The 14,148-nt window shown below is 39.5% G+C and overlaps 1 protein-coding gene across 1 annotated transcript; it reads right to left on the reverse strand.

The window, feature by feature from the left end:
- Nucleotides 1–1,133: 1,133 nt before the first annotated feature.
- On the reverse strand, nucleotides 1,134–5,473 carry emc3 (ER membrane protein complex subunit 3). The gene is made up of 9 exons (XM_012863846.3): nucleotides 5,253–5,473; nucleotides 4,857–5,027; nucleotides 4,703–4,760; nucleotides 3,419–3,512; nucleotides 2,034–2,138; nucleotides 1,823–1,904; nucleotides 1,648–1,727; nucleotides 1,479–1,561; nucleotides 1,134–1,397 (listed from the first exon to the last, which is right to left on the reverse strand). The coding sequence occupies exons 2-9, from the start codon at nucleotides 5,009–5,011 to the stop codon at nucleotides 1,269–1,271; spliced, it is 786 nt and encodes a 261-aa protein (XP_012719300.1). The 5' UTR covers nucleotides 5,012–5,027; nucleotides 5,253–5,473; the 3' UTR covers nucleotides 1,134–1,268.
- Between the last annotated feature and the right edge of the window lie 8,675 nt (nucleotides 5,474–14,148).

A 14,148-nucleotide genomic window follows, 5' to 3' on the forward strand; every position in this document is an offset into this window, starting at 1 on the left:
GCAAAGAGCCACTTGAATCATCTCTTCTTCTTCATTCTGATGCTCCGTTTGAACTAAAGCAATATGTCATCATCGCATTTAGGTGCCTAAACACAAATTGATGCCATGGGATTTGCCAGTAGCTAACAAGCAGTTGAACGGGTGTGCCTAAAAAAGTGGTTGCTGAGTGCATTAGACAGAAGATTGAATTATAGATCAAAATCAACAAATACACTCATGTAGTTGAGGCTTGTCCAAATCAGCTTTTTTTTGGGGTACATTACACCTGAAAGGTTATCAAATAAAGCATGCTTTTTAAAAAAAAATTAACCGATCACAATCATTAGCAACACATTTTAATTTAATAAATTTTCTTTACAACTGACAGCTATAGTTTTTCCACATTTGGTCAAAGTTGAATAACAAATGAGCAATTACAGTCTTATTGTGAACCAGCAGATGAGAAATATTCATTGTGCATCAGGACTTATAATTGGTGTATAGCAGACATTCCCCACCACACTCAGTCTGATTGAAAACCTAAGCGCTCATCAGTTTACAATGTTTAATATTGACGATGCCGGATCATTCACTACCCTTATGTTAGTAACACTGACTTATCGTTAAGGGAAAGATGGATTATCAAACTAGTTGTTTTTCAAAAAAAACCCAAAAAAAACCTAATAGAAATGTGTATCTATTGTCTCAAATGGAGGTAAACAGATTTGATCCAAACTACTTCTAGACTGTACAAAATGCAAAGTAATGTTTAACCTTGGAAAAGCAACCGTTTAGATAACTGAAAACACATTTCCATCTCTCACACACACACACACACACACACACACACACACACACACACACACACACACACACACACACACACACACACACACACACACACACACACACACACACACACACACACACACACACACACACACACACACACACACACACACACGACAGCTGGTCCCAGGTCTGCTTTCAGCCTTTAGAGGAAGACTCAGAACTGCTCTCCAATCAAACAATGGATTGATTAGTTTCTTGTTAAAATCATGACACATGAACCATGACACTTGAAAAAAAAAAAAAATGTGTTTCATAGCCATGAGACCGCAACAGGGCTAGCATATTTCAGTAGGTTAACATAATTTACGCACAGCAAAAGGAGTATTTGAACGGACAATGACCGTAAGCTTGTAAACGTTGCACATTATGAAAAAACAAACAAAAAAAACAAACAACAAAAAAAACATCCCTGCAATGACTAAATTCAGATCAGGCGATCAGAAGATGCCACTTGGCAGCTCTTTGTTAAACATGCCCTCAAAGTCCAGCTCCCTGTTCATCAGATCTTCCTCCACGCTCTCCAGCGCCCACTGGTGGTCCGTCAGCTCCAGTGCTTCCCACTCAGCCTACAAACAACGGGGAACATCACATGAGGAGCTGCCCTTCCTCCCCAAAGGATCTCATTATGCTGCCACTGCGGTACATACTTTGAACGCTTTGTTTGTGTCTGCAGGCATGGCCATGGCAGCGCCGCTCATCTGCTCCTGCATGATCCTCGACTGGTCGGCACCTGGAGGGATTCAGTTGCACGGTGACGATCGGCACGAGGGAACGCCTGTTCGCAGCTGGGAACCATCCTTCATTAACTACACTTACCGTTATCTTGACCTAATATCAACGAGTACATGCTTCGCAGTCCGAAGACGTTCAGGAAATACCATGACGCTGAGCTCACCCTGAAAAAAATAAAGCAATGCACACAGAGAAGATTTTTAATTCTGCCATGGTCACACGCTTGCATAAATTTGATGTGAATGTTTTATTCCTTTACCAGGAAGCGTCTAAGGAGAGCAGCTCTATCCCTTGCTGCAACATAGGCTTGAACCGCAGCGTGAGAGGGAAAGGAACCTTAGCTGTGTAAAAAACACAAAGAGAAAATAACAGTTACATAAAAACTTGGTTATAATTCAGCACAATAAACTTAATTGTATGGAACTCATTATGTAACAGGAGCTGCATCACATTGACAGAAATAATATTACTTGTAACAAATCCTGAGAAGGTCCAGTTGATCCAGCCACCGATGAGGATCATGGGAAGCACGTTGGTGACGTTGCCTTTCATCATGTCTGTCAGCATGCTGGGATCTGTAAAAGCACCACAGTTTGACTTTTCCACATTCACACAATGCTAAATGCCATTCCTACACATCGCCGGTAAAGTAAATCCCAGACTTTTCCACGTTTCACCATGAAGCTTCATCTGCAGTATAACAGGCGATGCTCAGGTGTGATGTGGAGAAAGAGCTGAGCCAAAATGCAAAGCTGTCGATTTACCGGCTCCAACCCTCACCCACAGTCAGCAGGTGTGGATTGCGACCAAAAGAACGAAATCCCCAAATATTAGCGTCCAAAATGAGCTTCCTCCAGAGGATGGCTTGGCTCAGTCTCAGAGATACGGCGAGGAGCCCCGTTATCTGCAGGGAGCTCAAAGTAGCTTTTCTGCATTGAAAAGAGTCAGCTGAGCTGGTTTGGACTTCTGATCAGGATGCCTCTTGGGCGCCTCCCTTTGGGTTTAGGGGCATGTCCCACTGGGACAGACCCCTGTGACTATGTATCACATCTGGCTTGGGATCCCCCAGAATGATCCGGAGGACTACGCTGGGGAGAGGAATGTCTGGGGTTCCCTCCTGGATCTGATGCCCCCATGCACCGATCTCGGATAAACGGAAAACGACGGATGGACTATTTGGTAAAAAGTTGGACATAAAATGTAAAACACGTTGAGTCAGTATATATCTATATATAGTAATCAATGTTACAGTGGTCCCTTGCCATATCGCGGGTCACTTTTCATAGTCTCACTGCAGTTTTTATTTGTACAGTAATATATGTCTAATGTCTGGAGGGGGAGTCATGGCCTAGTGGGTAGAGCAGCTCGCTTGCATTGAGAAGGCTAGAGGTACCTGGTTCAAGCCTCAGAGACTGACACTATGGGTCCCTGAGCCCCAAACTGCTCGCTGGACTTTGTAGGCTGCCTACTGCTCCCTAAGAGACGAGTTAAAGCCAGAAGACAAACTTCATCAAAATGTACAATTGCAATAAACCAGAGCTTTGTGATCAGTGTTCTGATTGGCTCAGAACACTGTTATGTATTGATTAGCTCAGCCACTGCCCACCCGGGCTGAGCATCGCTTGCTTCTTTTAAATGCCTCGATGTTTGAAAGACACGTAAAACAGTCAGTAAAGTTCCTGTCTGGAATAAAACCTCCCGGTCAACTAACTTAATGCGCCCATGCGAGCCAGCAGACCACAAACATTATTTGGAATATTCCAAAACAACTTTTGAACTCGAAACAAAAACAGGCGCTCGGTCAAGATCACACCCCAGCGACCACATCATGAAAGGCAGCGGTTAGCTGGTGTACCTGTCATTGGAGACGGTGGAACGACCTTCCTTTTGGTCTTCTTAAAAAAGCCGTCCTCTTGATTGTTGAAGTAGAACTTCCTCATCAAAAAAGACTAAAACACAGAAAGATCATCAGCAACAGTGCCGCTAACGCTACAGGCGTGGTTAAGAAAAGCGGAAGGCTGATCACACGTCAGCTCATCCAATCATTTCAGTTACATTAGTTTTTTTTTTTTTTAGCAAACTCTTTATGCTTTTAAAAAGGAGGCATGTTACTTAAAAGAACCAAAGAAAATATCCCCTGATCTATTACGTTATGATGCTAATGATTTTTTTTTGTTTGTATTTATTTAGGCAGAGAAGACACATTCAGAACAATTTCTCATAATCAACCAAAACTTAACGGCCGGGTCTCTTGAAGGTAAAGCTGAAAACTATTATTACGTGTAGGAAAAAAAATATTCTGTCAGCCACTGTTTGAACAAAGATGTATTCTGAGGTTTTGTTTCAATGCGTTATTTTGTAATAATATTTTTAGCAGAAAGAACTTTGTTTTTAAAATTCATTTTAAGTTAAACCATTTAGTTTCACAATAAGACGCTACAGATTTCTGAAGGAACATCAAATATTTAAATATATACAATTATTGAGTCATTTAATAATGTTAAAAGGTTTTATCAAAGCGATTTAACTAACCTTAGTTGCAATAAAGTGATTCTATTTTGAAGCTTTTTAAACTAGACCATCATCTCTGGGTTATATTTCCATGCACCGACTTATGTCTGCACCTTAATAAACCCAAATGTAGCATGCCTGCCACAAACAAATTTTTTATAAAGCTTTAAAGATTTCAACACATTTTCAGTTGTGCAACAATGAAAGTGGAAAATTTGGGGGATTGTTAACGTTTTATTTTGCACGGAAACAATTTAGGAAGCTGATAAAACCAAAGCGGGGTCAGGGAATAGGACATTTTAACGACTACCGACCCACTTTTCATACAGTCTGGATTAGATTTGATGGGTTTTATTCTTGTTATGCTTTTTCTTATAGTTTAAATTTGAAACAAACCAAAAAGCTAAACTAAACTACTGTAACATTTATTTTACCAAGTAAACTGTTTCAGAACCCGTTTCACTTGCAAACACGACCTGTCAAAAAAAAAAAAAATCTACAGAATATAAGCATTTGTTTGTTTGTTTTTTTACTAAATGCAATGGCACATAAACCCTCTATTGGTATGGACCGACTGAAAACTGACCATTGTTAATATGTTTTAGCTTTGAGGCGGTTTTGAACTAACCTGTTTGGGAATGTATTTTCCATTTTCCCTCAGGATTCTGCTCCGAATAAGCACCTGGCTGGAAATGTAGAAAAAAAAAACACACACAAACACAACATTAAAGCTGGACATGAGTGGGGCGTGTCCAGGTTGTCACAGGCACAGCTCTGCTCACCTGTCTGAAACCTGCTCTAGGGTCAACTTTTTGTCGCTCTGCAGAAGAATAGACACGTAATGCCGAATCACGCCGACGAGAAAGGTGATGAAGACAATGGGTAGAACCACCCAGAGTCTGATGTTGGAGTCCAACAGAAGCTCCGGTTCGGCCATTCTGCCCGGAAGATGACTGGAGGGAGACACACCGGAACCAAACAACAGAGGCTCTACGTCAGAGGTTGCTCAAACTGTCACGTTATAACGCCTCATTTCAACCAGAGAGGAACCAATGAACAGCATAATCGTTTCAAACTACGAAAATGAGAGAGAAGATCGCCATTGAAAAAAAAAAAAAAAAAAAAACAGCCCCAGACCAAACAAGCTAACAATGTGCTAACGTTAGCCAGCTAGCTACCTTCTTCCTGATGTCCGTCACGGAGGGTGGGAACCAGCGAGTCGTCCCGCAGAGGCGACCCCCACTTTGCGCTTAATCCCCGGCCAGCGAAAGACACAACACATCCGCTGTAGAAGGTTATCAGATATGCTAAGTGATTTGATGAACTGGCGTTACCCCCCTCAGTCGAGAACGCTGTGTTACTGACTGCAGCGAACGAAGAGAATAAACGTCTGCTTCTGCGGATCGACCACTGAACGCCCCATCTCCGCTGGCACTGCAGCGCCACCCCGCGGCGACGGAGCAGATCCGCGAAATAAATGAATACCCAAAGCTCTGCACGACTAAATCGCTGTCATAATACATGTAAAAATAAACAATTGCTTCCAAGAAAATCAGACTTTCTTGTGATTGCTTTAAAGTGGGTTTTCACTATAGTTTTCTTCCGATATTCTTTTGGATTTTGCTGCTTTTTTCATCATCAGAATCAAGTTTAATCGTCAAGTAGGTTTGCACTTACAAGGAATTTGACTTCATGTTGATGGTGCAGACAAAAAATAAAAATACAATAAAATAAAAATAAAATGGATGTATATACAGAAGCTATATACACTCAGTAAACTGTGTGTCTAGTCGGTGTTAATAGACATGACATCATATTGTGGGGTTAAAAACTAAAAAACAAAGGCATGGCAAAACAAATCTTGAAAGGGAAAGACTTGCTAGGCGACACAAGTTGGTAAGAAGGCAACTGTATGTTTACTTCATTAACAATCATTCTAAACTTGACCACTGGACAGCACATGCCCACACACCAACACATATGGAGGACCTCCATAATTACTAACCCATTTAGCATGGTTTGATTAACGAAAGGTCTCCCTCCCATCCACAATCCTGACTTTTGAGATCAATAAGGCTTCACCTTTAGGCAATGCCTCATCAAAAATTCATTTATCCTGTCACCTGCTAATTATTTTCTCAAAGGCCTTGTTCTTTTCAGAGCATTTCTAGCAATGATGTCCCAGATGGTTTTTGTTTACCAAACCATCTGGTGCGTAAGGTAAAGCATAATGTTGCTCGGAGCTAATTAGGCTTTTGTCAAGAGTGCACTTCCTGTTCTGAGAGAAGCTAGTTTGGTATTGTTAAGAACCGACTGTCCTGCTGTTTCACAGCCGGGTGAGATCCAGCTCAGCCACATGATATGGTTTTTCATCCTTTTTTAATAAAGGGTGCATAAGTAAGTTTTATTAAGAGTTTGAAGCTTTTGTAATTGAATGCACTTGATTATCAGGTGAAATGTAGGTGTTAATAAATGTGTTGCTGATATTACAGAAGCATCAGCGGGCTTATCAGAGGCCATGTTAACAGCCCACTGTGTGAAATGGGCAAGAGTGTATTTTTGCATGTAGAGCTAACTTGATGAGATGTTTAGATGGATTTTAATGCCAGATTTGAACAGCAGTGATTAAAGCTATATCTATCTATCTATCTATCTATCTATCTATCTATCTATCTATCTATCTATCTATCTATCTATCTATCTATCTATCTATCTATCTATCTATCTATCTATCTATCGTTTTATATATATATATATATATATATATATATATATATATATATATATATATATATATATATATATATATATATATATATATATATATATAGGTAAAACACAGTAATTCATCATTGAATTAAAGGTCAATCAGCAAGTTAAAGTAAAAAGTTTCTACGCTCCATTTCTCTTTAAAACATCATGTTTTCTTTTCTTTTTTTCCTTTTCTTATTAGTGACAGGGAGAGAAGTGACCCATAAGAGAGCGGCATGGAAAAAGTAGCAGATGATGAGGGAGAAATACCAGAGCAGGAGAAGATGGTTAGTGTCGCCCGCTGCGTCAGCAGCAGTTCCCCTTAATAGAGGCTCTTCCGCGTCACGATCGGCTCTCTGACCTCCACAAGGTGAGGACATCAAACAGCAGGAGATAAATGTGCAACAAGCTATAAATATTCTGCTCACTGCCATCTGTTCAACACCCAATGCATCAGCTATAGTATAATGTTTTTTTTTTAGAAAACAATGCTTATTTTTTTATAACATAACCATTAAAAAACTCATTTAATTGTAGCCTAACTCAGAAAAGATCCAGACAATCACCATCTCCAGTTGTGTATGTAAATAGTTAAACTTCATGTGTAGCTGCATGCCTTTGATTCTGACCCTGCTTCTTTTTTTTTTTTTTTTTACTTCTGTCATTGAGTGTCAACAGAAACTATGGATATTTTGCAAAACATAGACCTAATATCATGAAAAAGTGTTACCAGCAATGGGCTGGCTGCAGGGCAAAAGTCTGGGGCACCATCAAACCTAGTTAGAAAATCAATTAGCTCTTTTACAATTCTTCCAGAATATGGGTGATTCATAGCCTTCTTTGACATCATCCCCTGTCTGTCCTTTTTCATCTGTGTGGTTTGTCTCCTATTATAACTGTCTCCCACATGCCTAATTAGGAAACCAAGGCACATGTTTGGGCAATAAAGGAAGCTCATAAAGAGTCTTACCATCTGACACCTACTAGGATCCCGTCTGTGACGCTCTGCTTGCGTGCTTCACTGAGGCGGAGAGAATTGAAGTGTGAAAATTACTCATGCAGGAATGTAAAACCTTAATGTTTGTTGTGAGAAGGATTTTCCCCCCCCCCTGTCATATTAATAGTTTATATCATTAAATGTACATTCGATTTTGACTTTTGATAGAGTTTGTATTAATATAAATTGATTTTGCGATGATCCCTCAAATCTACAAGAAGTGTGCCAAAAGTGTCCTTGTCTTTAGATTTTAGAATATTCAATTCAATTCAATTTATACAGATTGGACCAGATTATACATCTTTAGATTTCTGTTTTACCTCATGATCAGAGTCTTTTACAGACCCTAATAGGAGTGTCCATTGTCTCAATCAGTTGATGGGTCAGAATGCCCTCCTTAATGCAGACAGAGGACAGAAATCACCACTTTTACAGGGTTCAGACATACATTTTAACATCTGCATAAATTCTATTGCTAAATCAACCAACTGCCACTTTTTTTTGTTAGAATAAATGGTTTCTTGTCAAACAGCACCCAGAAAAATGGTGTGTGCATACCTGACCTCTATTTAAATTAATATTCATCCATCCATCCATCCATCCATCCATCCATCCATCCATCCATCCATCCATCCATCCATCCATCCATCCATCCATCCATCCATCCATCAATCTTCTTCCGCTTATCCGGGGTCGGGTTTTGGGGTAGCAGCTTCTGTAGGGAGGCCCAGACGTCCCTCTACTCAGCTACTTGGGCTTTAATGGCTTTAATATCTGACGTTACACCTATCACTTTTTATTTGTGTTTTATAAAATAAGTAATATGGCTCTCCAACCAGGGCGGCACGGCTGTGGAGTTGCCTTTTAATGCTTGCAAGTTTTGTCACATGCACAGTCGTACCCCAAGCTAGTTAACTTTGCCCGTTCAGTCAATGGGGTGTTTTGCAAGCACTGTAGGCAGCACTGATTTTAAAACTTCCAAGTTATTTAAATATTTCTATCAAAGAACCATGGCCCCATTTAATCATCCTTAGTTTAAAATCCAAAATCCTTACAGGTATAATTGGGTCATCTATAAAATTGTTTTTGTAAAGCAAAAGAATAGTGTTGAGCAGTGAATACATTTGTTGGTTTTTAGTGTTTCTGATGAGTTTCACAATAAAAGTATATATATTTTTTTAGAATGGTGTTCATGTGGGAAGAAGGTGTGTATTTGGTTTTCTATTGGGGCAGAGCTACAGAAGGAGGAACTCTGGCAGGGCAGCATTCATCCAGGAACCGGCAATAATTGCTTTACGGGAACATGTTTTGATGATGACTCCGTTTTTAAATTTATTTCTATGCTGTTTCCCCTGATGACTACTGATAACTTGTGCTGACATGAAGCAGTATCTTTTCTAGGCTGTTGCCTTTGAACACTGGATGTCCATGAGCATCCCTTTGAAAGGTCATTTCAAGTATGATCAGTCCTTTTCTTTACTTAGTGCAGGAAAAAAAGTTAAATATGAGGTTATAAACTTAAAAAAACATGTATAAAAATGTTACCTTTGACTTTAGGTAACACAGATCCTTGTCTACTTTGAGTTCCTGCAATTGTTTTTGTGAGTCCCGGATCAGCAGAGGGCTGTGTTGTACAGGAGTATTTTATGAGCAACTCTTCACTCTCATTCTAATCACTTGGGGGCAGTATCCATTTTTGAAGACTTTTATGTGGGTCCTGCAAGGTATTTATATTCTAACCTTTCGTTTTGCAATGGTGAAAATGAATCATTTTGATTTTTTTATTATTAATAGTTATTCAGTTAAACAATCTAAGTGAATGAGTTTTCCTAATTAACCTCCCTGGTGATGTTATCAATAAATATGCTGCTGCAAGGTATAAGTGTGTCAAAAAGAAGGATGCCAAATCCTCCCCGGGTCTCCTCTCGGTGGATGTCAGTGCGGCATTTTAGTCGTAGCCGCCTGACATCTCTGATCTCCCCATTGATTAAAAATGCAGAACAAAGATGTACAATGCCTCACGCGGACACTTGGGAACGTCTCCTCAGTTTTCAGCGTGGCTCTGGCTCAGCTTACCAGAATTTGTGTCAGTTGACTAAGCTGTTTTGCATAACAGTTCAGCACCCAGTAACATATAAAAGAGTGAGGCTGACCTCTTGTTATATATATATATACTTGTTAATATCCTAAATGTATAGACTGGGACTGAGTACGTTTCATCCCTCACACACCCGCTATGTTCAAACAACTGTCTGGTATTCCTAAATCTCATAAAGTGCCTGTCTGTTACAATTGCTTTACTATTTGAAGTTTTATGCAGAGCAGATGTTATGTCCTTGCTTTTGGCATTCATCACCATGCGGCCATGGAGCTGGCTGGATGACCCAAAAACTGCTGTTGCCTTGCAGGGGTATATGTTGTGTTTCTGCTTGCATTTCACCTTGTGCATTGCAAAACAATAAAGCTGCTCTAACTCTTGAAGGTCTTCTCTCATATTTGTATCCAAACATCGTGCAATGATTGCACAAAAGGTAACAGATTTGACTTGTTTTCTTCTTTCATCAGTTTTGGAGTGTTTCAACTGTGTTCAAAGAAAAAAAAAATGTAACCACCTGCCAGGAATGTGCCAAATTACCTTGGGCAGCTTTTTCCTTCAGGTTGTCCTTGATAGTCTTAAGATGAACAGGGATCCACAGATGTGTCAGTAGTAAGCCCAGTTGATTGTGTACGTTAAGCTAACATCAAGCCAAATAGGCTGAAATAGCTGTCTTGGCACCTGATGTCGTGAAGTTATGCAAAATAGTTTCTTTAGGATTCGGTGTTACAAAGAGGATTTTGGTGTCCATTTTTATCAATTAACTTGTTCATGTTATTCTATAAATGTCAATAAATTGTTGTGGCAGAGTTGGTTTATTTACACCCTAATCATAGATCCCACTTAGGAAGCCATGTAGTATTAGCTCTGTTGTCTGCTTGTATCATATTACAGTATTTTTCGGACTATAAGGCACACTTCAAATCCTTAAATCTTCTCAAAAATTGATGGTGCGGCTTATAATCCGGTGCGCATTATGGTCCAGAAAATACGGTAGTTGGCTATGGTCACGATTTGTAGGACCTTGGTATTTATAATGTGTTATTCTGATGGTTTTGCATTTTTAGTGTGTATATTTAATATATTTTCTCTTTGTGCTAACCAGTGCTCAGTTATCACCTTCGTTTTTTCCTGGTCCAAATGTTAGAGGTCTGTACCTATTCTGTAATTTTCTCAAGTCATCAGTATTTCCTCAGTTGTCTTGGTTCCTTAATCATGGCACCTTAATCAGACTCACCTATTCCTGTAATATCTCTTCCTGGTATTTATGCTTCCTAATTTCATCCAATTCCCAGATCCCCCTGCTGGCTCCCATCATGCTCTGGTGCTCCTAGTCCCTCTTGTGCTTCATGTATTCCCATATGCATTGTGTTACATTGTGGCTATCAATCCTTGTTCACATATTTTTTGACCCAGTTATCTCTTAAAATCATCTCTTTGATCATGTTTGTGTCTGCCTCCATTGTGCGTTTGGGTCCTCTGAAACAATAGTTTGCAACAGCTTCGTCTGTTATTCCGAAACCAATGTTGAGGTGAATGGGGTCATTGTCCTGTGGAAACGCCTCGTTGTGTCCAGGTTTCAGTCCTCTAGCTATTGAAAGGAAAAAAAAAAGTATGAACTTGGAGGCCACCCTTCTTATTCAGTATGCCATCCATTTAGTAAAATACCTCAGCACGACTAGCAGTGAAGTAGACCCTCGGCACGAAGCTACCACCACTATGCTTGATAGTCGAGTCTTAGATCTGAAAGCCTTTACTTGAATATCCCAGACATTCTCCTCGCCATTTAAACTTCAACTTTTGTTTCATCTAACCATAATGTGTTTTTCCAGAACAGATCTAGCTTGTCCAAGTGCACACATTTTAGCCAAGCTTGAAGGTCTGGATTTCTGAACAGATTTTGTATGGTCTCTCAGTCCATGGTGATAAAAACTGTGAACAGTGACACTGAGGCAGTTTTCAGACCATGGCTGCCTTGAACTTCGGTGGTTCCTCAATTGTTCCTGAAAATCCTCACCAATTTCCTTTCATATAAGGGTAAAGGTTTGGGTCAGATGGTTAAAAGCTAAATTCACAAAGCTCCAAAGACACATCAGAACTGATTTTGAAATAACGAGAGGAGGCTAAAATTAAGCTTGTCTTCTTAAATCCCTGACATCAGTCCTGTGGAAATTTATTGGACTTTATTTATGAGAAGGGTCCACACCAGTAAACCAACCAATTTAATCAAATTCCACAATTTCTCCAGAGAAGGGTACTCAAAGATGCAGCCAGATTGATACCAGTAGCTTGTAAACCAGCTGTAGTCTTTGCATTCTCGTTTTATTCCACTCTTCTGAATGTACTCGTTGATCCTAAGGACACGCAGTACAATGTTGTGTTTCTTTGCAACCAAAATGTTTGTGTTCCTTTCCTTCCTCTGGGATCAAAAAGGAAATACATCTAAGACTAAACTCAGAATAAAAACATTTCAAACAGAGGAACACGCACTTGTCTCATGCAGGAGAGTTGCTTAAACCTTTAGGCCAGCTGTCCAAACAGAGATAAACTGAATTTAATATGTAAGCAACTTAACATCTGCACATTCATTTAGAAAGGGTTTAAATTTATTATTGAACCTTGGAATTCATAAAAGAAGGCATTCTGCTTTATTATTAGTTATATTTGAGTGTGCTGCATACTTTTTATAAGAATACCCTTAGGATGATTGAGTGTAAAATAACAAAGTCCAGGAATACCAAACGTAAATAACAAAAGCTGAGGGCAAATGTATTTTCTTGTTATTACTAGCAAGCTCGCTCATATTTTTCAAACAGGCAAAGACAATGCTGGGTAACATTTTCTCTATGTAGGTCAGACTACATCACCGTGTCGCATCTTGTTTATTCGCAAGACTGCATGCTTTGCAGACGGATGTCTGCACCAAGTAATCTCTTAACAGAGAAGATACGCAGAGACGTAACACACGTAAAACAGCATAGAGAGATTGCATAAGTGTGTCATTCAAGAGATTAAAGGAATTAGATATGTTCGAATGTTTGGTCTCTTTTGGTTTATGTGTGATTAAAAAAATGTACATGCAGTGAGGTGTGCTTTTTTTTTTTCGTTTTAAGGGGACCTATTATGCAAAATTCACTTTGTGCACATTTTTGTACCTCCGTTCGAGTCTCTACTGCGTGTAAAAGCAGTCCAAGCGGTCTTTGGACCCATCCAACTGGTTTTTGATGAGAGGTAAATGTTTTGTTGATGTCTGGAAAATGAGCCATTTCAAAAAAACGTCCCGTTTATCACGTCACAATTGGCGGGCACTGCCCCTCACCGAGCTTCCTCAGCTGGTTTTATCGCTGGATCGGCTGTACAATGGCTGTTCGGCATGAACGGCCATTGTACAGCACAAGCTAATGCTAACAATAGGCTACCAAACTAGTCAGAAATCTAGTTACTGTATCTGAGAATGATTTTATGTAAAAATGTAATGAACACGTTTCGTATAGCCCACAGACCTAACTTGTTTAAAAGGAAGCCCTATAGGTCTCCTTTAAACATATTCCAAGCTGAAGCCACATAGACTTACTTTTTGGAGAGTCTGTGGCTCACTGGCTAGTGTAGTTGTCTTGCAGTCAGAAAGATGTGGGTTAGATTCCATCTTGAGAGTAATCCCAAGTTGCCTATTGATCTACAAATTGGTGTATGAATGTGTGTGCAGTTGGATGAATGTGCTTTAAGTGGTAAATACGACTAAGACTAGAACATTTCTATATGGACTGAATTCCTCTGATGTGGAGAAATAATATGTTTTGTGTGCTCTTCTTGCTCTGATTTTTAGATGGTTGCATATTTGCTACATTATGCCTTTTATCTTTTAGGAATTTCTGGTTCATTTAACTTCTGGCAATGTTTATATGAGTTAATAAATTGTTTATAAAAACTCCTTGGCTGATTGCAAACCTACATTTGAGCTTCTCATTTAGCTTAGAATGAAAACTTAAAAGGTAAACCTAACTTCACAATGTGGCAATCATATACATTCTCACAAGTCACACTTGCAAAATGTATCTATTTTTTGTGTTTTCCCTCCATTTATATGACCAAGATCAGACTCTATGACTAAAGTTGCGTTCTCTGTTGTTGGTTCACTGTCTGTGATTTTGTGTTATTCGCACCCCCAATGTGTTTAATGCACTGATGTTTTTGTGTGTTATTCTGTGTTATGGCAGCTAAAGATTACATA

Source organism: Fundulus heteroclitus, chromosome 20, assembly GCF_011125445.2.
Source record: "Fundulus heteroclitus isolate FHET01 chromosome 20, MU-UCD_Fhet_4.1, whole genome shotgun sequence".
Classification (NCBI taxonomy): Eukaryota; Metazoa; Chordata; class Actinopteri; order Cyprinodontiformes; family Fundulidae; genus Fundulus; species Fundulus heteroclitus.

Bases quoted from the DNA above. Each gene is read 5' to 3' on its own strand.
- emc3 (XM_012863846.3), bottom strand. From the start codon at position 5,011: ATGGCCGAACCGGAGCTTCTGTTGGACTCCAACATCAGACTCTGGGTG. The intron at 3,513-4,702 runs GTTAGTTCAAAA...TCTGTGTTTTAG, and splicing joins GAAAATACATTCCCAAACAG to TCTTTTTTGATGAGGAAGTT. The intron at 1,398-1,478 runs GTATGTACCGCA...CGTTGTTTGTAG, and splicing joins ACACAAACAAAGCGTTCAAA to GCTGAGTGGGAAGCACTGGA.